At 46.1% G+C, this 25,384-nt stretch overlaps 2 protein-coding genes across 5 annotated transcripts in view; one reads left to right on the forward strand and one right to left on the reverse strand.

The window, feature by feature from the left end:
* CLHC1 (clathrin heavy chain linker domain containing 1) overlaps window positions 1–12,156 on the reverse strand; it is a 36,639-nt gene extending 24,483 nt beyond the window's left edge. Inside the window, exons 1-5 of one of the 4 annotated variants that reach the window (XM_056567764.1) lie at window positions 12,028–12,120; window positions 7,418–7,529; window positions 4,192–4,405; window positions 3,906–4,093; window positions 2,538–2,677 (exon numbers count right to left, since the gene is read on the reverse strand). In XM_056567764.1, the coding sequence (XP_056423739.1) occupies window positions 2,538–2,677; window positions 3,906–4,093; window positions 4,192–4,405; window positions 7,418–7,467 (592 nt within the window). In that variant the 5' untranslated portion in view covers window positions 7,468–7,529; window positions 12,028–12,120. Of the gene's footprint in view, window positions 1–2,537; window positions 2,678–3,905; window positions 4,094–4,191; window positions 4,406–7,417; window positions 7,530–11,648; window positions 11,997–12,027 lie in introns of those variants that run through there. The other 3 variants (XM_056567763.1, XM_056567767.1, XM_056567766.1) reach the window with 3 other exon arrangements.
* A 15-nt stretch (window positions 12,157–12,171) lies between these two features.
* RPS27A (ribosomal protein S27a) lies at window positions 12,172–17,592 on the forward strand. Its single transcript, XM_056567774.1, has 6 exons — window positions 12,172–12,207; window positions 12,326–12,390; window positions 14,652–14,706; window positions 16,217–16,302; window positions 16,680–16,811; window positions 17,406–17,592. The coding sequence occupies exons 2-6, from the start codon at window positions 12,343–12,345 to the stop codon at window positions 17,553–17,555; spliced, it is 471 nt and encodes a 156-aa protein (XP_056423749.1). The 5' UTR covers window positions 12,172–12,207; window positions 12,326–12,342; the 3' UTR covers window positions 17,556–17,592.
* The last annotated feature ends 7,792 nt before the right edge of the window (window positions 17,593–25,384 follow it).

Raw genomic sequence — 25,384 nt, forward strand, 5'->3', positions numbered from 1 at the left:
GTAAAACTACAACTCCCTGCATGCCCGGACAGCCGAAGGCTGTCCGGGCATGCTGGGAGTTGTAGTTTTGCAACAGCTGGAGGCACCCTGGTTGGGAAACCCTGGTCGCTTGTGTATTTTGTGCATAGTGCTCTTCTCTTCCTGTGCCTATCATGGAGGTGCTCTGCTATGTTCCAGTACAGGATTCAGGTACTAAAGAGGCTACAGTGCTAAGATTGTTGTGCTGCTACTCTTGCATGTCTTCATGTCCGCCCCCCAAAATTTCCCACTGTTTATTGGGTTACAGTCAGTGTGGCCTCCATACTGTAATAAGAGAGTAAAGGTGGCACTTGGGGAGATAAAATGTGACATGGAAACATGTATACATCTGAGCTCAGTATCTCCCCCCCCCCCCTACCCTTTAAGGTACATTTACACAATCATAACACGCAGCAGGTTACCTTCTGAGAGAAATCCACTGAAAGTTTCGCTACCATTCACTTCAATTGGTCCTCTGAAAGTCCACAATAGTGGCAGAATTGCAGATTGCCAACAGAAAGAACGTCTGGCTGCTGCAGATCTGACCTCCGATCAATGTGATCAGCTGATATAGCACTAGAAAAAGTCTCGTCCAGTTACACTTCTCCTGTAGTATTACATTTAAATGGGCACTGTTATCAAACTTTATTTTTGATATATTATTCCTTACATTATTTGAAACATATTCCTAATATATTTCATCAGTCAATTCTCTCTATATTTGTGTTTTTTTTTTTCCTTTGAAAAGCCGGCCACTAGGGGTCTCCCTCCTAGTGCCGGCTGCAGTGTGGCTGACGTCACATCTGAATTCGGAATGACCCAGGCTGGGCATCAGTCCAAATTTAGTCAGTTACCTACTGTCCAGCGCTCGCTCCCACCTGTCTGATTGATAGGCAGGGAGCAAGTGCTGGACAGTAAGCGCTGGACCGTAGGTAACTGACGCAGGCTGGGCATCAGTCCGAATTCAGAGGTGACATCAGCCGCACTGCAGCTGGCACTAGGAGGGAGACCCCTAGTGGCCGGCTTTTCAAAGGAAAAAAAACACAAATATAGAGAGAATTGACTGATAGAATATATTAGAAATATGTTTTAAATAATGTAAGGAATAATACCGTATATACTCGAGTATAAGCCGAGTTTTTAAGCACGATTTTACGTGCTGAAAATGCCCCCTCGGCTTATACTCGAGTGAACTCTCTGCCTGTCAATCCCTTTCAGTAGTCTTCAACCTGTGGACCTCCAGATGTTGCAAAACTACAACTCGCAGCATGCCCGGACAGCCATCGGCTGTCCGAGCATGCTGGGAGTTGTAGTTTTAAAACATCTGGAGGTCCGCAGGTTGAAGACCACTGCGGGCCTTCGTCATCATCCAGACCCCCCCTTTCGTTTTCTACTCACCTCCCCTCAGTGGGAAGGAAGGGTGAGCTGGTCCGGGCCATCTATGCTGCAGGGACCATCCGGTGGGGAAGGTTAGTCGTTCCAGGCTTTCCATTTTCACCGGGAGGCCCTCTTCTCCGCTCCGGGCCCGGACTAGTGACGTTGCCTTGACGACGACGCACAGGGACGTCCCTGCGCGTGAACGTCCCTGTGCGTCGTCGTCAAGGCAACGTCACTAGTCCGGGGCCGGGCCCGGAGCAGAGAAGAGGGCCTCCCGGTGAAGATGGACAGCCCGGAACGACTAACCTTCCCCACCAGACGGTCCATGCAGCATAGCTGGCCCGGACCAGCTCACCCTTCCTTCCCACCGAGGGTAGGTGAGTAGAAAACGAAACGGGGGGGGGGGGGGTCTGGATGATAACGAAGGCCCGAAGTGGTCTTCAACCTGCGGACCTCCAGATGTTTCAAAACTACAACTCCCAGCATGACCGGACAACCGATGACTGTCCGGGCATGCTGGGAGTTGTAGTTTGGCAACATCTGGAGGTCCACAGGTTGAAGACCACTGAAGGGATTGACAGGCGGTGATGATGAAGGGGGGAGGGATGATGACGGGGTGTTAATGACGGGGGGTCTGGATGATGACATGGGGGGGATGATGTATTTCCCACCCTAGGCTTATAGTCGAGTGAATAACTTTTCCTGGGTTGTTTTTGGGGTGAAATTAGGGGCCTCGGTCGGCTTATACTCGAGTATATACGGTATATCAAAAATAAAGTTTGATAACAGTGCCCATTTAACTGAACGCACTGTTGGTCAAGGCTCTATGGTCAACTAATATCTAGATATTTATGGCACAACCCCAGTAACTAGTCTAATACAGCAGACATCTTTGGCCATTTTGTAAAACTATGCCATACATTGGGGGGAAGTTATAATTCTCCATGCCAGCGTAGAGCGGCAATATTTTCGAGAAAACTCTATTTTTACATAAAACATGTCTGCACGAAAAGATTTTGCAATTGTGTTGATCTGTGCTGGTGCAGGGAATGATAAACCATACAACTTTACAGCTATGATTGATTTACATCAGTGAAGGCTGTAAATGTCACTGCTATAAGTCAATGGAAGGAATAGCATACCTGGAATGGGAGCTGAGGGGTCTATTTCATCTTGTGGTGGTCCAGCTTCTTCTATAGGAGGGGTCTTTACTCTCTTCTCATCCTTCAGTTTCTGTAATTCCTTTTCAATTCTGATCGAGTCTTTATTGATTATCTCTATTCTACACAAAATAAAGATACAGAAGAACAGATTTACTGAAACTTCTAGTGGTGTCCGCATAAAACGCAATATTGTACATTCATCAATGGCGTCAAATTTATCAAGATGGCGCACGCTATATATTACATATGGACTGTGACATGACACTAGTCTTTACTATGCCACCTCATATCTGTCATTATTGTATCGGTACTGTGTGCCAAATTCTACATTTCCTCCCCTCACTGACACATTTAGCCACTGCCTTTTGATGCATCTTTTTTATATCTGTTATGTATGTCGCAAGACGAGCTTCACAGTAGTTTATGGCTTCAGTGTAAATCTGAGATGGATTTAAAGGGGTATTCCGCCCGGCATCTGCTCCCAAGATGGAGACGTGTCATCACGCTACGCCCCCTCGTGATGTTATGCCATGCTCCCTCTATTCCTGTCTATCGTAGCAGGGGGTGTGGCATGACGTCACGTCTCCATCTCGGGAGCAGTGCCCGGCACAGAATGCTGGGAGCGGCACCGAGATCGTGGGGGTTCCCAGTGGCAGGACCTCCGCGATCCCCTTTTGATAGGGGATTAGATGTCTGAGGCCGGAATACCCCTTTAATTTTCACTTCAATGGGCTAGTTCACATTATAGAATTTAACTTAGAATTCATGGTAAAATGGAGCACTAAAGATGTGGTACTTTTTTTCCACAGAACTTAGTGTGTAATTTAAAGTACCACAGACTTAAAGGGGTACTCCGGCCCTAAGACATCTTATCCTCTATCCAAAAGATAGGTGATAAGATGTCTGATCACGAGGGTCCCGCCACTGGGGACAATCTCTTATGAAGCACCCACCTGTGTGAGCTGCATGCCAGTGCTGGAGGCTCCAAGTCTGAAGCCTCACGACTACAGGGCCGTAGTATCGTGACATCACGACTCCGCCCCCGTGTGACGTCACGCCCCACCCCTCAATGAAAGTCTATGGGAGGGGGCGTGAGGGCCATGACAGAGCCTCCAGTGCTGGTGTGCAGTTCACACAGGTGGGTGCTGCATGATAGATTGTGGGGGTTCTTTGGATAGGGGATAAGATGTCTTAGGGCGGAGTAATCCTTAAACAGTCTTTTATTACTGGATTCTGGCGGAAGAATGAACATACTCATTTGTAATTTGGATCTTTGTTGGAAATGTCCATGAGGAAATTACTCAGTGTGAACACACCCTTATTATCACTGTTTAGTAGCAGTGTTACCTGTCCTCCAGCTCTGCTGCCCGCTTCCTGTAATACATTAGTGTAGTGGGTTCAGATGCCAGTTTTTTCAATTTTGCATGGACATGAATTGCATTGATTTCTCCTTGCTTGGTGGCATCGATAAACTCATCGTACTCCTGTTTGATTGCAGTAAGAAGCCTTTTATAGTCAGTGCAATAGTCAATGACCTGGAAACAAACATTAGACACCAAGAGCAATGGTAAGTGACATAAGGGATGCACAGAAATCACAAAGTGGATGCGTTTTATCGTGTCATGTAGTTCACCTTATCAAAAGCCTGTCCATAGATGATATACTGTTGCTCAGCATCAAGCTGACCCACAGCAGAGAGTCTCTCTACCTCAGACTTTATATTCTCCTCAATGCTGGTAAGAAATTTCTTATCCCTGGCACTAGTTATGGGTAGAAGGACTGGAGGGCTTGGTATTCCATGGAAAGATTTCATGACTCCTGGAGATGTATTCCGTGCTTCATTACACCTGGTTACATGAAAAGATACAGAGTAAGTGACTATACAGGGTTTATTACCTACAATGACATCATGGTTTGTGTATCTATTTATTTTCTCTGTGCTCTTCAGTGATTGGCGTCATTCACTTAAAGTATACCTGTCATCAATAAAAACTTTTTAAATAATGTAGAAAATACCATTATATGTATATTTGTAATATACATTGATGAAAAAATATGTATATTTGTGTCCCTGCAGCTATAACATATGTGTCTCTATAAGGAGTCCAAATACAGGAAGTGTGGGTGGACAAGCAGGGCTCTGTACACTGAGGACAAGCAGGGCTCTGTACACTGAGGACAAGCAGGGCTCTGTACACTTAGGACAAGCAGGACTCTGTACACTGAGGACAAGCAAGACTCTGTACACTGAGGACAAGCAGGGCTCTGTGCACTGAGGACAAGCAGGACTCTGTACACTGAGGACAAGCAGGGCTCTGTACACTGAGGACAAGCAGGACTCTGTACACTGAGGACAAGCAGGACTCTGTACACTGAGGACAAGCAGGACTCTGTACACTGAGGACAAGCAGGACTCTGTACACTGAGGACAAGCAGGGCTCTGTGCACTGAGGACAAGCAGGGCTCTGTGCACTGAGGACAAGCAGGGCTCTGTACACTGAGGACAAGCAGGGCTCTGTACACTGAGGACAAGAAGGGCTCTGTACACTGAGGACAAGCAGGGCTCTGTACACTGAGGACAAGCAGGGCTCTGTACACTGAGGACAAGCAGGGCTCTGTACACTGAGGACAAGCAGGGCTCTGTGCCCTGAGGACAAGCAGGGCTCTGTACACTGAGGACAAGCAGTGCTCTGTACACTGAGGACAACCAGGGATCTGTGCACTGAGGACAAGCAGGGCTCTGTACACTGAGGACAAGCAGGGCTCTGTACACTGAGGACAAGAAGGGCTCTGTACACTGAGGACAAGAAGGGCTCTGTACACTGAGGACAAGCAGATCTCTGTACACTGAGGACAAGCAGGGCTCTGTACACTGAGGACAAGAGGGCTCTGTACACTGAGGACAAGCAGGCTCTGTATACCGAGGACAGGCAGGGCTCTGTGCACTGAGGACAAGCAGGGCTCTGTACACTGAGGACAAGCAGGGCTCTGTGCACTGAGTACAAGCAGGGCTCTGTGCACTGAGTACAAGCAGGGCTCTGTGCACTGAGGACAAGCAGGCTCTGTACACTGAGGACAAGCAGGGCTCTGTACACTGAGGACAAGCAGGGCTCTGTACACTGAGGACAAGCAGTGCTCTGTACACTGAGGACAACCAGGGATCTGTGCACTGAGGACAAGCAGGGCTCTGTACACTGAGGACAAGCAGGACTCTGTACAATGAGGACAAGAAGGGCTCTGTACACTGAGGACAAGCAGATCTCTGTACACTGAGGACAAGCAGGGCTCTGTACACCGAGGACAAGCAGGGCTCTGTGCACTTAGGACAAGCAGGGCACACACTGCACACAGTGAGGCTCTGTGACATTGTGGTGTCCCAGTACAGGTATATTGTATCAAGGTATTGTAGGCCCTGTCAGATTGAGACCTCCGGTGTCCTGGGGGCTCCCCTGCAGGGACTCCACCATTTCTAATGTGTATTTGCACTGTTATAACTTAGCAATCCGTTATTAGGTGTCTGTAGCTTTAAGTATGTTACGTAGCAACCTCATGCTTAGTCAGGGTATGTGAGAGTGGAGGACTGAGGGCTAGACTAAACTTTTGTGTAAGGTGTTATATTATGTTATTACTTGTATGTAACTTTATTGTAAATTCTAAAGGGGATACAAACAACTCTATGATCCACAGCTGCCTGGCCAATGGGCTTTAGTTTAGCCTTCCCTTATAAGGGGTGGCATTTCCTGTGTAGAGAAGTTGAGTGGAGTTCAGGGTTCAGAGTGAAGAATCAGCAGTTCATTTCAATTTAGAGTACAGAGTGGAGGTCCGAGCAAGTTCAGAGGAGGTGAAGCTTCGGAGTAGCAGAGAGAATCCGCAGAGGAGTGAGAGCAAAGATGAGAAAGAGATCAGAAAAGCATGAAGTAACCCCAACTAACATCAAGCCTTTACTTCAGCCTTGATCAGAGAATTCCTAAAGGACAACTCATTATCTTCCGGCGAAAAGCCACCAATCTACCAACACTTCAGTAAGTGACTTTAATCTCAAGCCTAATATAGCGCAGACCTAACATTCCTAGTCCGGCCGTAAGAGCCAAGCATATATGCAATATCAAGTCCAGGCACTGCAAGCTGTGTGGTCTTCTAGAGACTGTCTGTTAAACCTTTGGGAGACTTTGGTTGAGCGCTGTGGAGATTGTACCACCTATCTTCAAGTTAGTAAAGCCTCCGTTAAACTGCAACCTAGTGTGGAGTCAATTCTTTCCTTGCTAGCCTGTGGGGAGACGGAGTTCCCCGGACCTGTAGTACCCCAGGAGATACCAAGACTACAGTGGCGTCACATGACATTAAGGGTAATACCATCCGACCCTGGGTTCATAAACCCCCAAGAACCAAGTAGCTAACCCCAGCGTAGTGGCGGTCGCGGGTTTCACTCGTGGCCACCACAACATGCTCCCGGCTCACACATGAGGATGATTGACAAGCCAGTAGCCTGCACAGATCCCTGCTTGTCCTGCCCTCACTTCCTGTATTTGGACTCCTCACAGGCAATAGCTGCAAGGACAGCACTTTTTCACCCATAAATATACACATGCTTTAACCAATGTATATAACAAATATACATATATTTGTATTATCTACATTATATAAAAAGTTTTTGTTGACGACAGGTACACTTTAAATTCCTACAGAGCTGACAGTGTAAGTTTCCTATATCAGACACAGACATTTGGCACACTATAAAGGGGTATTCTCATTTTCAAAAGTTATACACTGGATAGGGGATAACTAGTGGATTGAAGGTGCTCCAAATGCTGGGCTTGGTACTGTTCGTATGTCGTATAGAGAATGAACGAAGAGCTGACCTCACATGCGCACTGCTACTCCATTCATGCAGAAAACATTTGTCCTCCATTCTTGGAATCAGTGGGGGTCCCAGCAGTCGGACCCCCACCAATCCACTAGATATTTCCTATCCTGTAACAACAGAAATTGAATGGAATTTTTTTAGAATACAGATCATATCAGCCATGGATACCTACAAATAGGAACCAGTACATCAGTGTAAATAGCTTTTAGTCCAGTGCTTCCCAACCAGGGTGCCTCCAGCTCTTGCAAAACTACAACTCCCAGCATGCCCGGGCAGCCATTGGCTGTCCGGGCATGCTGGGAGTTGTAGTTTTGCAACAGCTGGAGGCACCCTGGTTGGGAATCGCTGTTCTAGCCTATGACTAAGAAACCTATACACAAAAGGACATGTTCAAATAATGGAATTTCCAAGCAGAATCCATTGGAAAAATTCAGCTTGGAGATACCGTTCCAGCAGAATCCCATTGCTTTCAATGAGATTTCAATGCACACGCTGGAATTTCCCAATTCTAGAATTCTTTCTGTGGAATCCACTCGGAAATGTATTGCTCTCTATGGAGACAGCACATTTCCAGGCGGGCATTACAGTGCTCTCTGCTGACACCTCTGTCCGTGTCAGAAACTGTCCAGAGTAGAAGCAAATCCAAATGGCAAATATCCTGCTCTGGACAGTTCCTGATACGGACAGAGGTGTCAGCAGAGAGCACTGTGGACAGACAGAAAATACAGTAACTCCAGAAATAACTTGCAAAAACCAAGCCCTCATATAACACTATGGATGGACAGATAATAGAGTTATTGGCCGGCATTTATCATTGTAGGTGTAAGTGAAGCATTTATCATTGTAGGTGTAAGTGAAGCATTTATCATTGTAGATGTAAGTGAAGCATTTATCATTGTAGGTGTAAGTGAAGCATTTATCATTGTAGGTGTAAGTGAAGCATTTATCATTGTAGATGTAAGTGAAGCATTTATCATTGTAGGTGTAAGTGAAGCATTTTTTTACACCTTTTTTGTGTGTGCTGGTAATGTGTAGGAGCACCAAATTTATTAATTGGTCACAGAGCATTTTATACATTTTGTGCAGGTCACATTTTTTGAAATTTCTCTTTTCACATACACCAAAAAGCTAAGTCTGGGCAGGTGTAGTTTTAGAGACTTTTCAGTGGCTTTGCGCCTTTTTTTGCTCCTTTTCACAAAAAGGTGCAGTTCATAAAAACCCTTCCATATCATGTGTATTACCAAAATCAGCGGATTGCAACTGAAAATCAGCAGAAATGTGTAAACCAAAAGGTATATGAAGCACAAAAGGACAACAGTCCTGGGGAGAAACTTACAATATTTGCTAACGCACCAATAGTATATATAGATGACATATCATATATCTAGTGATACCCCAGTTATAAATATGGGCTGTAAGTATGATGAACTCCAATATACAATACCAAAAACAAACAGAACAAAGAGGAGTCACTTTTGAAACAAGTTAAGTGTGAATTAACACACAAAATATATTATTTCTGTAGAAAGTGCAATGATAAAAGACATACAGTGATCCCTCAACTTACAATGGCCTCAACATACAATAGTTTCAACATACAATGTTTTTTTCTGGACCATTGTAACTTGAAACCAGACTCAACATACAATGCTACGGACAGTCCAGATCTGTGAAATGTGTCACAACTGGAGGAACTGACCAATCAGAATGGGCATTTTACTGGTAAATCACCTGTATTACTGAAGTGAATGCACTGACTGGTGTTTGGTAGCGCCCCCTACAGTACAGGGAGGAACTACAAGTTCTGTACTACTCTTTACCTGTGCCAGGGTAAGTTGGTCCTTTGGACACCAAGTAAGGGCGGCTCCATTTGGGACACTGTGTGTACTGTATAGGACCCTGAAGAAGCTCCTGTCCTCTACATAAACCATTGTTTCCCAACCAGGGTGCCTCCAGCTGTTGCAAAACTACAACTCCCAGCATGCCCGGACAGCCAACAGCCAGATGAAGGTGATGTACCGAAACGTACGTTGGAGTGGTGCTGTCCAGGTCTCTGCCAGTGTGTCTTACTTTTCAAGCACGTTTATATTGGTTGGTATCCCACTAACTTGTCTTTGTAGCTTTTGGTTATATGCACCAAATTATTATGTAGTCGACCGATTATCAGTATGGCCGATATTGTCGGCCGATAATCACGATTTTGGGCATTATCGGTATCGGCAATTACCTTGCCGATAATGCCCCGCCTCCCGCATCGCCCACACCGCACCGCGACCGCCCCCGACGCACCGCACCGCGACACACAAGACACAAAAGACACAAAAAACTGTCTAAAGACAATGATAAATATTGGCCATGGCTCTTGAAAGGCCAGGGGTTAAAAATGCTACAAAAACACACAGTGTGAACACGGCCTATTATATTACCAGTTATGAACAGCATTGGATCCAGGTTGCTTGTATGGTTGTCACCTTTTTTGCAATAAAAATACCGGCCATGCTAATTTGCATAATTAATTATAGATGCGTGACATCACAGGATACACATATGCAGGGGGGGAGGGGAATTTTGTCCTATTCTGACCCAAAACGAAAGCTACAACTCCCAGCATGTTGGACTATATAGTATAGGCATGGGTCAAGTCCTGGGGAAAAAAGTGTGGGAACTCACCCAAGATTTCCACTTAAAGGGGTACTAGACATCTTATACCCAATCCGCTGCTGGGGACCACCATGTTCTCCCTGCTGCACCCGGCGTTCGTTTAGAGCGTTGGGTGCAGCGCCGGAGGCTCGTGACGTCAAGGCCCCTCAATGCAAGTCTATAGGAGGGGGTGTGACGGCAGTCATGCCCCCTTCCATAGAATTGTATTGAGGGGGCATTACTGTGACGTCACGAGCCTCTGCCCCACATCATCAGTCATCCGGCATGGCGCGAAGCTCGCTCCGTGCACTGAATGTCTGGGGTGCCACAGCCGAGATCGCGGGGGTCCCCAGCAGCTGGATTCCTGCGATCAGACATCTTATTCCCTATACTTTGGATAGGGGATATAATGTCTAGTGGCAGAGTACCCCTTTAAGGGCTAATGGGAACTGCGTTCCCGCTGTGGAAAAAGTGCAGGAACTCTGTTCCCATGAGTTCCTGCAGGACTTGAGCCCTGAGTGTTTCCCAACCAGGGGTACCTCCAGCTGTTGCAAAGCTACAACTCCCAGCATGTTGGACTATATAGTAGTATATAGTATAGGTCAGTGTTTCCCAACCAGGGTACCTCCAGCTGTTGCAAAGCTACAACTCCCAGCATGTTGGACTATATAGTAGTATATAGTATAGGTCAGTGTTTCCCAACCAGGGGTGCCTCCAGGTGTTGCAAAACTACAACTCCCAGCATGCCCGGACAGCCAACGGCTGTCCGGGCATGCTGGGAGTTGTAGTTTTGCAACAGCTGGAGGCGCTCTGGTTGGGAAACACTGTTAGGGTGGGTTCACACCACGATTTTCTATAGTTTTTGGATACGGTTTTAAAAAAAAAACAAAAAAAAGTATGCAACTGTACAGAAAACCGTGCCCATAAACTTTCCATTCAAAACCGTATGCACCATATTGTATACGGTTGTCTCCGTTTTTCACACCACGCGGTTTTTTACTTTTTTTTTTTCTGGACAGAAAACCGTGGCCTACCACGGTTTTTGATCCAGGTGAAAAACCGTATTGACCAGCATACGTTTTTTTTTGTTTTTTTTTTACATAAGAGTCAATGGGAACTGTACAGAACTGTATGTGTGTACGGTTCCATCCAGTTTTAACCATACGGTTTTTGACTTTGCACAGTTTTTTTTCTTGGAATTTCAATCAAACAAGTGAAACTTTATTCATAATGGAGTGAAAAGTTAAAAACGTATGCGGTTTTTTTTTCTTAAAAAACGGATGCAACCGGACATCACTTTTCAAACCGTATACAGATAAAACTTTGTACACACGTTTTGATACAGTTTAGTCAGGTTTTGAGGAATCCGTTTTTTACCTGAAAAAAAACTGTATTGCAAAAATGTGGTGTGAACCCAGCCTTATAGCATATGGTGCAACATTCCGATAGTTGGAGGATTGGTTGGATTAATATTGCTATTGCATTGCCGGTATTTTTAATATAAAGTGGCTGATAACAGGGAACAAAATATCTAGATAAGATACAAGTTATTTCACAGATACTCTCCACCATCCCTGCCCTGTTACCTCTCCATCTTGCCCCACATCTCAGGTATAGGACATTTGTATACAGACTCTCGTTACTAAGGGCCGTCGCTAGGGGGCGTGATCAAAGTAAATCAGATGTATGATGGGAGTTGTAGTCTGCAGCGAGGTCACACAAGACTTTTATTCCGTTTCTGTCTTATATTTCATATCAATGACCGGTGTACTTAGGTTTAGTATCTGACAAAATAAAAGCGCAAACGTGTCATTTAAGAACCTGCCCATTCATAAACTAAAACACTACGCTGGGAAACCACAAGGACTTCAAGTCCCACAATCCCTTGCGCACGGAAGGCCCCCCCTGAGCCGTAAAACATATATAATGACACAATTCTATATAGTTACACTTTATATCACACACCGGCGCCCGTACTAGTCGCTCCCAGCTCGGGCTCCCGGTTTCTCACACTACAAGACGGAGAATATTCTGTCAGGCATCTGCTCAGACAGCCCTCCCCGCCCCCCTCCCTGCTGCGCAGCTAGGAAAACCCCGTAGCCGCCGGAAGGAGGCCCTCTCTCCAGGATCCGCCATTAGCAGGAGGTGAGTGTGGCGGATCGGCTCCGGGGTGTTGCGGTATTTATCCAGTATTCCGGGGGCTCTGGGACTCGGGAGGGATGCGGTATTGGCGGCTTTTCTAACCGCGTTTAATATTCTGCAGGTGGATCCGGCGCCAAGATGCAGATCTTCGTGAAAACCCTCACGGGGAAGACCATCACCCTCGAGGTGCGTGCGCGCGGCGTGTGCTGGCGGAAACGTGACCTGACCGCACCGTGTGAATGGGGACAGCGTTATGTGTCTGTGCGGGGGCCATGTGCGGTCAGCTCAGCCACGTGGGTACAGGCCGCAGTGCTGGGGACATGGAGCCTTGGGAATCCTATGAAGGCACAGTGCTCTCCAGCAACACTGCAACTCCCAGCATGCCCTGACAGATCTGTAAAGAGAGGGGGCTCAGCTGTCCAGCCTGTATGGAGAGGCTTGGGTGATATATGGGGGTAGTGACATGTGGTCTCCAAACTGTGGACCTCCAGATGTTGCCAAATTGGACATGCTGGGAGTTGTAGTTTTGCAACATCTGGAGCAGTATTTCCCAGTCAGGGTGCCTCCAGCTGTTGCAAAACTACAACTCCCAGCATGCCCGGACAGCCGTTGGCTGTCCGGGCATGCTGGGAGTTGTAGTTTAACAACAGCTGGAGACACCCTGACTGGGAAACCCTGATCTGGAGGGTCACAGTTGAGACCACTGACCTATCCTTAGGCTTATCCAACTGCTGAGACCCCTGTGGATCACAAGAATGGAGAAATGACCCCCAACATGTAAGGCCAGTACTCCACTCACTTTCTATGGAGTTGGGGTGGGCGAGCGCTGAGCTCATTTCATTGTGGGGGGCAATTTCTCCTCTAGTCTGAGGATTGGGGGTCCCAGTGATTGACCTCTCCATGAATCCCCTAGTTATCCCCAGATAATAAATTTTAGGGATAGCCCTTTAATCTGCGCATACCCCATTGACATTAAAAAGGGGTTGTCTGATGAAAGAGAGAACTTATTCCCAATGATGTCTTCTCCGAAAGTGTCACAAGTGTCTATCTAGGACCTGTTCACACACAACATGGACTTCAGTTTGTGCCTATTATCCTCACGGGACTCGATGCTTTCATGCTGTTTCTGAAGTGCACTAGAGGGGTCAGTGTGTCCTGTCAAAGGGTGCGGATGTATTCTGTGGTGGCCCCTTTTTATAGTGACTGCTTTCGGGCTAATTCTTACTATTGAGGCCTGTCACAAGGAATCTGGGCCATTGAAATGAAAGGGGCCTGCTGCAGCACACTGTGTATGTCAGTGTTCCAATCAGGGTGCCTCCAGCTGTGGCAAAACTACAACTCCCAGCTTGGCCGGACAACCAAAGGCTTGCCTGAAGATGTAGTTTTGCCACAGCTGGAGGAACCCTGGTTGGGAAACACTGGTATACGTTGGCTGGGAGGTGTGTGTGTGTGTCTCTCAGGGAGCGACCGATATAGTTTTTATTTTTTTTTTAGGGCCGATACCGATAATCTGGGACCTTTCAGGCTGATAACCCCCCCCCCCCCCCCCAACGGCCCCACAGGAGCTGCGGCAGATCAATTATTTAAAGCGGGCGATTTAAATCAATGAACTGCAGCGGCTTTTGCGGGGCCAGAGACCGTTGTCACCCACTTCTCTCCCCCTGCCTGTCCTGGGGTGCTCCCTAGTCCAACCACCGCCGCTGCCCCATTGCCTCCCCTCATCCCCGGTTTTATAATTGCCTGTTCCCGGGGTCCGCGCTACTTCGGGCTCCCGCGGCGTCCTGAGCTGTCACTGTGCGCATTGACGGTGATGTCGCGTTGAGGACGTCGCTCGTCATTGCGCAACACACAGAAGTAGCGCGGACCCCGGGAACAGGTAATTATAAAACCGGGGATGGGGGGAGTCAATGGGGCAGCGGTCTCTGGGTGGGGGCATTATCAGCAAGGTAATTGCCAATACCGATAATGTCCAAAATCATGAATATCAGCCGATAATATCGGCCAAACCGATGGTCGGTCGATCCCTAATGTTTATGGTATGTATGTGTATTCTCTCTATCTAGTGGTTACTTCTGGGGTTCTGCAGAAACGCAGTGTGAACTTGGCCTTATACTGGTGTGAAAGCATATCCCTCTCATGAGCTGAATTCTACATCAGCAGAAGCTCCTGACCCCAATATGTAGGGGTTTGTCCTGTTGACCTGTCTGTATTCGTTTTTATAGAAAAGGGAGATCGATAGGAAGAGTGGTGCAATTGCCCCATAGCAACCAATCAGTGCTTTTATTTTTTTTATTGCAAAGGCCTTACTTTTTTAAACATAAACAATCTGGTTGCTATGGGCAACTGCACCACTCGTCTATACAGCTTTGGATAAATCCGCCATTTTGTAAATTCCTTCATGTAGGTTAATGATTTGAGACGGTTTTATAACATTTTTTTTTGTCTAGGTTGAACCCTCTGATACTATCGAAAATGTCAAGGCTAAGATTCAGGATAAGGAAGGTGAGTTCTACATAATTCTCATTTGAATTACAGAAACCTATAAAGTTCCTTTTAAGTTTTTTACTTCAAAGGGGTATCCTGTTGAGAATTTTTTCATAGTGGACTTAGGGTGCTATAAAGATAAGGGAGCATACTCTCCTTCCCTTAGTCCCCCGCAGCTGCCAGTCTGTTGGCACTGGGGCTGTGATCCTTCCCTTTGTTCTGTTTTGCTTTACCTCTCATTGGGGCATTTATTACAGGGTTAAAGGGGTACTCTGATGGAAAACTTTATTTATTATTTTTTTTAAATCAACAGGTGCCAGAAAGTTAAACAGATTTGTAAATGACTTCTATAAAAAAAAATCTTAATCCTTCCACTACTTATTAGCTGCTGATTACTACAGAGGAAATTATTTTCTTTTTGGAACACAGAGCTCTCTGCTTACATCACGATCACAGTGCTCTCTGCTGACATCTGTCTATTTTAAGAACTGTTAGAGTAGGAGAAAATCCCCATAGCAAACATATGCTGCTCTGGTCAGAGATGTCGGTTATTGTCTGTGACTCCATGTCCTAGTGATGTGGAGTCGCTGTTCACGTAAGCGCCAACTGAACGCTCACGTGACCAGCATCTCCATGTCACTAGGATGTGTAGTCACAGACAATAAATACGTAAATTGAGGCGGCGGTGCTCTTTTTGTTGCCTTGCCCTTGATCTTGCCAGGGATATTGGACTGTAAATTCACTCTTAGATATAATGCATAAAATCTGCAGTGTACAAAACATGTGAACAGTCCCTATTTTTGATTTACACCCCATAAAATTGACAGCATATACAGTACATGTGAACATACCCCAGGGCAGTGTTTTCCAACCAGGGTGCCCTACAACTGTTGTCAAACAGCCTTTTGGCTGTCTGGGCATGCTGGGAGTTGTAGTTTTGCTACAGCTGTAGGTGCACTGGTTGGCAAACACTGCCCTAAGGTTTCATATGCTCTGGATCTGATGTAGACAGTGTGTAGTTTCTGCATAATAAGGCAAATATTATTAAAGGCAGTTGCAGAAAAATCTGCAGAATGTGAATGTACCCTGAAAGAAACTGTAGAATCTGTGGGTGGGGAACTGGCAGGATAGTTGGGATTAGAGATGAGCATTACAGTAAATTTGATTCGTCACGAACGTCTCGGCTCAGCAGTTGATGATTATCCTGCATAAATTAGTTCAGCTTTCAGGTGCTGCGGTGGGCTGGAAAAGGTGGATACAGTCCTAGGAGACTCTTTGCAGCCCACCAGAGCACCTGAAAGCTGAACTAATTTATGCAGGATAAGTCATCATCTGCCGAACCGAGAAGTTCGTGACAAATCGAATTTACTGTAAGTTCGCTCATCTCTAGTTGTGATGAAAAGCTGAGAAAGCAATGCATTCTGGGATTTTTTTTTGTTGGGGGGGGGGGGGGGGGGGGGCGGCTGACTCTTTGCTATTGTATTATATTTTGGGTGGTGTTGACCTGATTTTCTTCCTGTTTCTCCAGGTATTCCTCCTGATCAGCAGAGGTTGATCTTTGCCGGCAAGCAGCTGGAAGATGGCCGCACTCTCTCAGATTACAACATCCAAAAGGTTGGTCTATTTTAAGGGGGGGGGGGGGGGGGACTTGACTTTTCTTTACTTTTCTGTACTTGGGGGAAATTTGTAAATATTCCTTTAAGAATAGGAAGAATGCGATAGTTTCCTATTTGGCCATGTGCAGTCTCCTACTGCTGTGCAGATAGAAGTTTTGTTCTAGAGCAGGGCACAGAGTGTAATTTTAAAATGTACTTTTGCTCTGAAATTCTGTAGTGTAAGCCTGGTGGTAGACATTCTTTCACCCTAGTATCAGTATAAGTGATGGCCTTTCATTTATAATGTACAGAGGCTGTTTTAGTGGATTCATTGATGGTCAGCTTACTGGTGCTAAAATCTTTGGCAATATTTTTCATGCTCTTTACCTTCTACAGGAGTCCACCCTGCACTTAGTGCTGAGGCTCCGTGGTGGTGCTAAGAAGAGAAAGAAGAAGTCTTACACCACACCCAAGAAGAACAAGCATAAGAGAAAGAAGGTCAAGCTTGCTGTGCTCAAGTACTACAAGGTAAAATCTTAACGGAATGTAGTAGGGCTCCTACTCTACCTTGGCCCTTCATGTTGGGTTTATTAAAGGGGTATTCTGGGTTTATACATCTTAACCCCCATGTGTATGATCGCAGGGGTCTCGCTGCTGGTGGCCCCTGCGATCTGTGCCAGGCGCTGCTTCTGAGATAGTGACAGCTGTCATGCCCCCTCCATTCATGTCTATGGGAGGGGGCTTGACAGCTGTCATGCCCCCTCCCATAGACGTGAATGGAGGGGGTGTGGTGTGACATGACGTCGCGTTCCCATCTCGGAAGCGGCGTCCGGAATACCCCTTTTTAAAAGTATAATTGAAAGAAGCATTGTGTGATAGTAAAGCTGTAAACTTCCAGTGTGGTGGCCATTTTTGGGCCACCTCTGCATGAAATGCTAAATCACTGGCACTCTGGCTAAGTATTGCAGCACTTGGAAACATTTTGCATATTGTGGCAGGAATTTTGACTTGTATGACTCTTTAAAGGCCTAAGTTCAGTACCCATGAAGATCACTCTCAGTAGCCCTACAGTTTTATTTGGTTAACGTATGGAATCTCATGTGAACATTTCCTCTTTTTAAGGTTGATGAGAATGGAAAAATCCACCGCTTGAGACGTGAGTGCCCATCAGACGAGTGCGGCGCTGGAGTCTTCATGGCCAGTCACTTTGACAGGCATTACTGTGGAAAGTGCTGTTTGACATACTGCTTCAACAAGCCTGAGGACAAATAAATGTACATGTGTTAATAAAGTGTCCACCCAAACTTAACTTGTGTTGCTTCTTGTAATGTTACAGGTAGTCTGGCAAAAAAAAATATATCCCCTATCCACAGGAGGGAGCTGTCAGCTTTCTCCTAGGACTGTATCCACCTTTTCTAGCCCACTGGAGCACCTGAAAGCTGAGCTAATTTATGCAGGATAAGTCCGAAACTGCCGAGGTTCATGACGAATAGAATTGCTGTAACTTTGCACCATCTCTAATTATAATACTTATGCATGTGGTGGTACCACATAGGATTTATTTTTTTTTATTTAAAAAAAAATTGGAAAAGAGGCTTCACTTTTTTTTTTCTTAGCCACCTTATGGGGGCTATACCATGCAATCTTTCGATGCTACTGTTCAATGCTACACTGTAGCATAGCATTGATCAGTGTCACCGGCACTCTGCTGCTCTCTAGGCATGGAGTAGTAGATCGCCGATCATTAACGAGGAGGCAGGTGAGGACCCTCCCCGTCATCCAGTAAGCTGATCGGGATGTCGCGATCCACTGCCAGGATAGTTTTACTTTCAGTTACATGCTGTGATCAACTTTTATTGCGGCATCTAAAGGGTTAATGCCGGGCATCGGCCCGATCGGCGGTGCCAGCATTAACTGTGGGTCCTGGCTGCCTGTAGCAACCAGGACCCACGGGGTTTAACCTCTTCTCAGCTTGAGAATGGTTTAAACCCTGTTAGTGGGATCAGAGTGTACAGGTACGCCCTGGGTCCTTAAGGAATCTGGATCGGGGGTGTACTTGTATGCCCTCCATCCTTAAAACGCAACTGTCACGAGTTTTAACCCCCATAAACCAGCCCCAGCTTGACTGTTAGAAAGAACAATTATATCATAACTTTTGCTGCTTTCTAGCAGCTTTAATGATGCTAAAAAATGCTTTTAACGATAGTTGGCAAGTCTGCCACGCCTATCCCCTTTCTGTCAGTGCTGGGACACTGTGATTGGTCCACAGGTCCCAGCACTGAGAAGCCTTATTACTGTACTGTAGAAGAATAAACGGCGCCCGTTCATCTATGCACTCCGGTGATGCGGGCAGCCAGCACTTACAGCAAGCACTAGCTCTCTTTCTGCTTGTACTTGCTCCCTATAAACCAGCGCGCGGCGTAATGCTGTAGCGGAATGATCTGGCTACCCGGTCTCATCTACTGCTGTGATGCAATGCGGGCAGCCAGATCATTCCGCTACAGCATTACGCCGCGCGCTGGTTTATAGGGAGCAAGTACAAGCAGAAAGAGCTAGTGCTTGCTGTATGTGCTGGCTGCCCGCATCACTGGAGTGCATAGATGAATGGGCGCCATTTATTCTTCCAACAGTTCAGTAATAAGGCTTCTCAGTGCTGGGACCTGTGGACCAATCACACAACGTCCTCAGCACTGACATACAGGGACGGTTTTAGACTAAGTGTGGCCCTGGGCAAAAATGAAAAATGGGGCCCCCAGATTGCATACAGAAAGCAGATATTCCGGCTCAATCCCTGGTCTGGATGCTGGGCGCGGAGTGGGTGTGGACCTCACCCGGATAAATCATGAAGAAAGGGAAGAACTCGGCTCAGGAAGATACGGCTTTATTCACATCAACGAGGTAACAGGGAGGAAGTGACGCGTTTCAGCCAGGTGCTGGCCTTAGTCGTACAATAATTAGACGTTCTAAGAGCCCTTATATATGGTTCCGAGAGTGAAGGCAGGTGCTCAGGGACATACAATCACCGGCAAACTCTCATTCACGATCGGAGCCATTCACATAGAAAAAGACGCAAAAATATAAGAGTGCACATGTTGATGTCATAGTATAAACAAATAGTTAAAGGAAAAACATTTATTATATTTAAAATATATGAAAAGTACACAATGAATAAAAATATTAGTATACTTGAGAGCAAGATAGTAAATGTGCATGAAAAACTAAGCAATACATGTAATAGCTCACAGAAGTATAAAAATGAATGCGTGCGTTCATTTTTATATCCATTTTTATACTTCTGAGTTATTGCATGTATTGCTTAGTTTTTCATGCACATTTACTATCTTGCTCACAAGTATACTAATATTTTTATTCATTGTGGACTTTTCATATATTTTAAATATAATAAATGTTTTTCCTTTAACTATTTGTTTATACTATGACATCAACATGTGCACTCTCTTATATTTTTGCGTCTTTTTCTATGTGAATGGCTCCGATCGTGAATGAGAGTTTGCCGGTGATTGTATGTCCCTGAGCACCTGCCTTCACTCTCGGAACCATATATGAGGGTTCTTAGAACGTCTAATTATTGTACGACTAAGGCCAGCACCTGGCCGAAACGCGTCACTTCCTCCCTGTTACCTGTTGCCTCGTTTATGTGAATAAAGCCGTATCTTCCTGAGCTGAGCTGGAGTTCTTCTCTTTCTTCAAAGATCACTATGTTGCGCCCCCTGAATTGTGCTGCATCTCGGCTAATGCGAGTAAATGAGGCTGCCCAGCAAACCACAAATGGCTGTGACTACAACATGAGAAACGTAATAATTCCATCCAGGATGAATTTGTGGCTGTGGTAATTTGGGGTCGCAATGTGACCCCATTTAGTGCAGATTAGCTCAGCTCCCCCCTTTGCAAGAGCGAAGTGCACGGACAGGTGTGGAGCAACAGCAACTTGTGAGGAAACACAGAGAAATCCAGCGCAAAACAGCATCATAAAATGTATGGTCATAGACAGCCATGCATTCTGTGCGGACACAGAAAATGGAATTTCCGTGCCAGAAACATCTGTGGATCTGCCAGTGACCCGACCCATTTTGTGCCTCCAGCTGTTGCCACCCCCCTTCCCCTGCCTCACCCGCCCCTGGCCTGCTGAAAATGTTTCGAACGCTGGGGCAGTGGACTACCCCTTTAAGCAGCATAGTTCCCCCCCATATTAAGTTGGCAGTATAGTCCCCCCCACACACACATTAGGTTGGCAGTATAGTTCCCCCACATTAGTTTGGAAGTATAGTTCCCCCACATTAGTTTGGCAGTATGTTCCCCCACATTAGGTTGGCAGTATAGTTCCCCCCACATTAGGTTGGCAGTATAGCTCCCCCTCATTAAGTTGGCAGTATAGTTCCCTTTCATTAAGTTGGCAGTATGTTCGCCCACATTAGGCTGGCAGTATGTTCCCCCACATTAGGTGTGCAGTACAGTTCCCCCACATTAGGTTGGCAGTATAGTTCCCCCACATTAGGTTGGCAGTATAGTTCCCCCACATTAGGTTGGCAGTATAGTTCCCCCACATTAGGTTGGCAGTATAGTTCCCCCACATTAGGTTGGCAGTATAGTTCCCCCACATTAGGTTGGCAGTATAGTTCCCCCACATTAGGTTGTAGTTCCCCCACATTAGTTTGGCAGTATAGTTCCCCCCCACATTAGGTTGTCAGTATAGTTCCCCCCCACATTAGGTTGTCAGTATAGTTCCCCCCCACATTAGGTGCAGTATAGTTCCCCCCACATTAGGTTGGCAGTATAGTTCCCCCTACTTTAGGTTGGCAGTATAGTTTCCCCCACATTAGCTTGGCAGTATATTCCCCCCACATTAAGTTGGCAGTATAGTTACCCCACCTTAGGTTGGCAGTATAGTTCCCCCACCTTACGTTGGCAGTATAGTTCCCTTTCATTAGGCTGGCAGTTAGTTCCCCCACATTAGGTTGGCAGTTTGTTCCCCCACATTAGGTTGGCAGTTTAGTCCCCCCACATTAGGTTGGCAGAATAGTTCCCCCACATTAGGCTGGCAGTATGTTCCCCCACATTAGGTTGGCAGTATGTTCCCCCCACATTAGGTTGGCAGTATAGTTCCCCCCACATTAGGTTGGCAGTATAGTTCCCCCCACATTAGGTTGGCAGTATAGTTCCCCCACATTAGGTTGGCAGTATAGTTCCCCCACATTAGGTGCAGTATGTTCCCCCACATTAGGTTGTCAGTATTTCCCCCACATTAGGTTGGCAGTATAGTTCCCTTTCATTAGACTGGCAGTATATTCCCCCACAAACATACAGCCTACAACCATGTAATCTCCTTACTACTGGGGTGACACACTGTAACAAACCTCCTCCTCATGTAATCTCCTTACTACTGGGGTGACACACTGTAACAAACCTCCTCATGTAATCTCCTTACTACTGGGGTGACACACTGTAACAAACCTCCCCCTCATATAATCTCCTTACTACTGGGGTGACACACTGTAACAAACCTCCTCATTTAATCTTACTACAGGGGTGACACACTGTAACAAACCTCCTCCTCATGTAATCTCCTTACTCCTGGGGTGACACACTGTAACAAACCTCCCCCTCATGTAATCTCCTTACTAATGGGGTGACACACTGTAACAAACCCCCTCCTCATGTAATCTCCTTACTACTGGGGTGACACACTGTAACAAACCTCCTCCTCATTTAATCTTCTTACTACAGGGGTGACACACTGTAACAAACCCCCTCCTCGTGTAATCTCCTTACTAATGGGGTGACACACTGTAACAAACCTCCTCCTCATTTAATCTTCTTACTACAGGGGCGACACACTGTAACAAACCTCCTCCTCATGTAATCTCCTTACTACTGGGGTGACACACTGTAACAAACCTCCCCCTCATGTAATCTCATTACTACTGGGGTGACACTGTAACACACCTCCCCCTCATGTAATCTCCTTATTACTGGGGTGACACACTGTAACAAACCCCCTCCCCATGTAATCTCCTTACTACTGGGGTCACACACTGTAACAAACCTCCCCCTCATGTAATCTCCTTACTACTGGGGTGATACACTGTAACAAACCTCCTCCTCATGTAATCTTCTTACTACTGGGGTGATACACTGTAACAAACCTCCTCCTCATGTAATCTCCTTACTCCTGGGGTGACACACTGTAACAAACCTCCCCCTCATGTAATCTCCTTACTACTGGGGTGATACACTGTAACAAACCTCCTCCTCATGTAATCTTCTTACTACTGGGGTGATACACTGTAACAAACCTCCTCCTCATGTAATCTTCTTACTACTGGGGTGACACACTGTAACAAACTTCCTCCTCATGTAATCTCCTTACTACTTGGGTGACACACTGTAACAAACCTCCCCCTCATGTAATCTCCTTACTAATGGGGTGACACACTGTAACAAACCGCATACACACATCATACTACATACATCATAGATACACATACACAGATCATGCATACACATAAATCTAATATGCACACATAATACATATACACACATCATACATACACACACATATACAATACACATCCCCAACCCAAAGCCTCTCCTTACCCCCAGGAGATGATAGCTGGAGATCGGGTTGGCTGAGGCTGCCTTGCTTCTGCGCCAGGGTCAGGTCAGCAGCGGCTCCCAGCAGCCCCTGGCCTCCTCAGCCCTGCAGGGCCGCAGATAGTAGAAGGAAAAATATAAAGTGCTGGCAGCCATTGCCCGGGCCCCCGAGCAGTGGAGCGCAAGCAGAATGTGAGGGGGATTTATTATTGGAGTGCTGCCTGCTGCGTTTCTCCGAACGTGGTGACGTGAGGTGGGGGAGGAGTGTTAGTGCCTTATGCCCTGAATACTGCATTTTGCACAAATTTGCGGTAAAATCGTGGCGCAAAAAAAAGCCGTCATTTTACTGCGATTTTGCGCAAAATGGAGTATTGTTAGTAATGCCCTAAATCTTTTCAGGGGCCCCTTTTTGGATGGGGGCCCTAGGCAATTGCCCAGGTTGCCCCGCCCTAACGCCGGCCCTGCTGACATACAGGGGATAGGTGTGGCGGCTGCAGGCATAGCCATGCTTATCCGACTGTTGCCAACTATCGTTAAAATAATTTTTAGCATCATTAAAGCTGCTAGAAAGCAGCAAAAGGTATGATTTAACTGTTCTTTCTAACTGTCAAGCTGGGGCTGGTTTATGGGGGTTAAAACTCATGACAGTTGAACTTTAAGTGGTTAAAGATGTCCAGCGGTAAATGTATCCCCTATCCACAGGATGGGGGATAAATGGCTGCTTGTGGGGGTCCAACCGCTCGGACACTCCTGCCCCTGTAATCTCAGATACGAGTCTCTGCTAGAGCAAGTTTCGTACTCAGCATTAGCTGATCGAAAGCTGACAAAATTGAAGAAAAAATGTAATTTTGTAAATTTTGGGGGCTTCCGTTTCTACGCAGTGCATTTTTTGGTCAAAATTACACCTTATCATTATTTTGTAGGTCCATACGATTAAAATGATACCCTACTTATATAGGTTTGATTTTGTCGCACTTCTGAAAAAATCATAACTACATGCAGGAAAATTTATATGTTTAAAAATGTCATCTTCTGACCCCTATAACTTTTTTATTTTTCCACGTACAGGGCATTTTTTGCGCCGTGTTCTGAAGTTTTTATCGGTACCATTTTTGTGTTGATTGGACTTTTTGATCGCTTCTTATTAATTTTTTTTATGATTTAAAAAGTGACCAAAAATATGCTATTTTGTACTTTAGAATTTTTTTGCACGTACACCATTGACCGTGCGGTTTAATTAATTATATAATTTTATAGTTCGGACATTTACGCACGCAGCGATACCACATATGTACATTTTTATTTACAGTTTTTATTTTTTTTTTATGGGAAAAGGGGGGCGATTCAAACTTTTATTAGGGAAGGGGTTAAATTACCTTTTGTTAACTTTTATTTTTTTTTCACTTTTTTTTTTTTTGCAATGTTATAGCTCCCATAGGGACCTAGAACACTGCACACACTGATCTCTTATGCTGATCCCTGCAAAGCCATAGCTCTATACGGATCAGCGAGATAGGGGCTCGATTGCTGAAGCCTGTAGCTCACGCTTGGAGCAATCAAACCCCGATCGGACGCGGCGGAGACAGGTAAGGAGACCTCCGCCTGCGTCCCAACTGATCGGAACATCGCGATTTTATCGCGATGTCCCGATCAGCCTAACTGAGCTGCTGGGAAGGGTTTACTTTCGTTTTCAAAGTTGATCGCCTCGTCTGAAGGGTTAACAGCGCGCGGTAGCCCAGGGTCCCGGCTATCGTTAGCAGCCGGGACCGACCCGGTGTGATGCCGGGTCACCCGTTTTTTAACACCGGGACCGGACTCAGGGCGTACAGGTATGCCCTGAGTCCTTGAGAGGTTAAATATGTCCAGTAGGTCCTGGGGACATCTCAGGACATATTTAAGTGACCCCCTGGACGCCTGTTCACCCACACTATAACCCAGTGTATTGAGTTTAGTGTGGGTGAACAGGCTGACAGTTTCCCTTTAAGCACTGTCTTGGCAGGTAAACTTGGCTCTATGGCAGTTTGCTACAGCAGAAGTCCTTGTCTGCAACGGGAGATTAAGAGAAAATGTTTTATTTGTGAGACTGGAGATCACTAGAGGCTGCAGAAGATAGTTTGAGTGCAGAGTTGTGCCCGGTAAACAATGAAGGAAACTATGGTTAGTGTTACCTTGCAGCACCGTGGTCCTGGGTTTGAGCGTGACTGTGATCACACAGTGGAATTTCTGTGTGGAATTTTGCCAAAATTTACTGTACATTCTCTTCAATGGGATTCCAGTCCCACTTAGGCTGCATTCACATCTCGTTTTTACACTACGGGTGCCGGATCCAGCTGGGGGAGGGGCAAACCGGTCTCTCCCGTACCCCAGCCGGATCAGCGCTGAACTCCATTCACTTTAATGAGCCGACTGGAGTCAAACGGTGACTCCGGACGGCTCATTTTTGACCCGTATCCAGTTTTGTGACCGGACCTAAAACTGTATTATACTGC

Source organism: Hyla sarda, chromosome 3, assembly GCF_029499605.1.
Source record: "Hyla sarda isolate aHylSar1 chromosome 3, aHylSar1.hap1, whole genome shotgun sequence".
Taxonomy (NCBI): Eukaryota; Metazoa; Chordata; class Amphibia; order Anura; family Hylidae; genus Hyla; species Hyla sarda.

Coding starts and splice junctions, on each gene's coding strand:
- RPS27A (XM_056567774.1), top strand. CDS start 12,343: ATGCAGATCTTCGTGAAAACCCTCACGGGGAAGACCATCACCCTCGAG. Junction 14,707..16,216: donor TAAGATTCAGGATAAGGAAG/GTGAGTTCTACA, acceptor CTGTTTCTCCAG/GTATTCCTCCTGATCAGCAG. Junction 16,303..16,679: donor CAGATTACAACATCCAAAAG/GTTGGTCTATTT, acceptor TACCTTCTACAG/GAGTCCACCCTGCACTTAGT.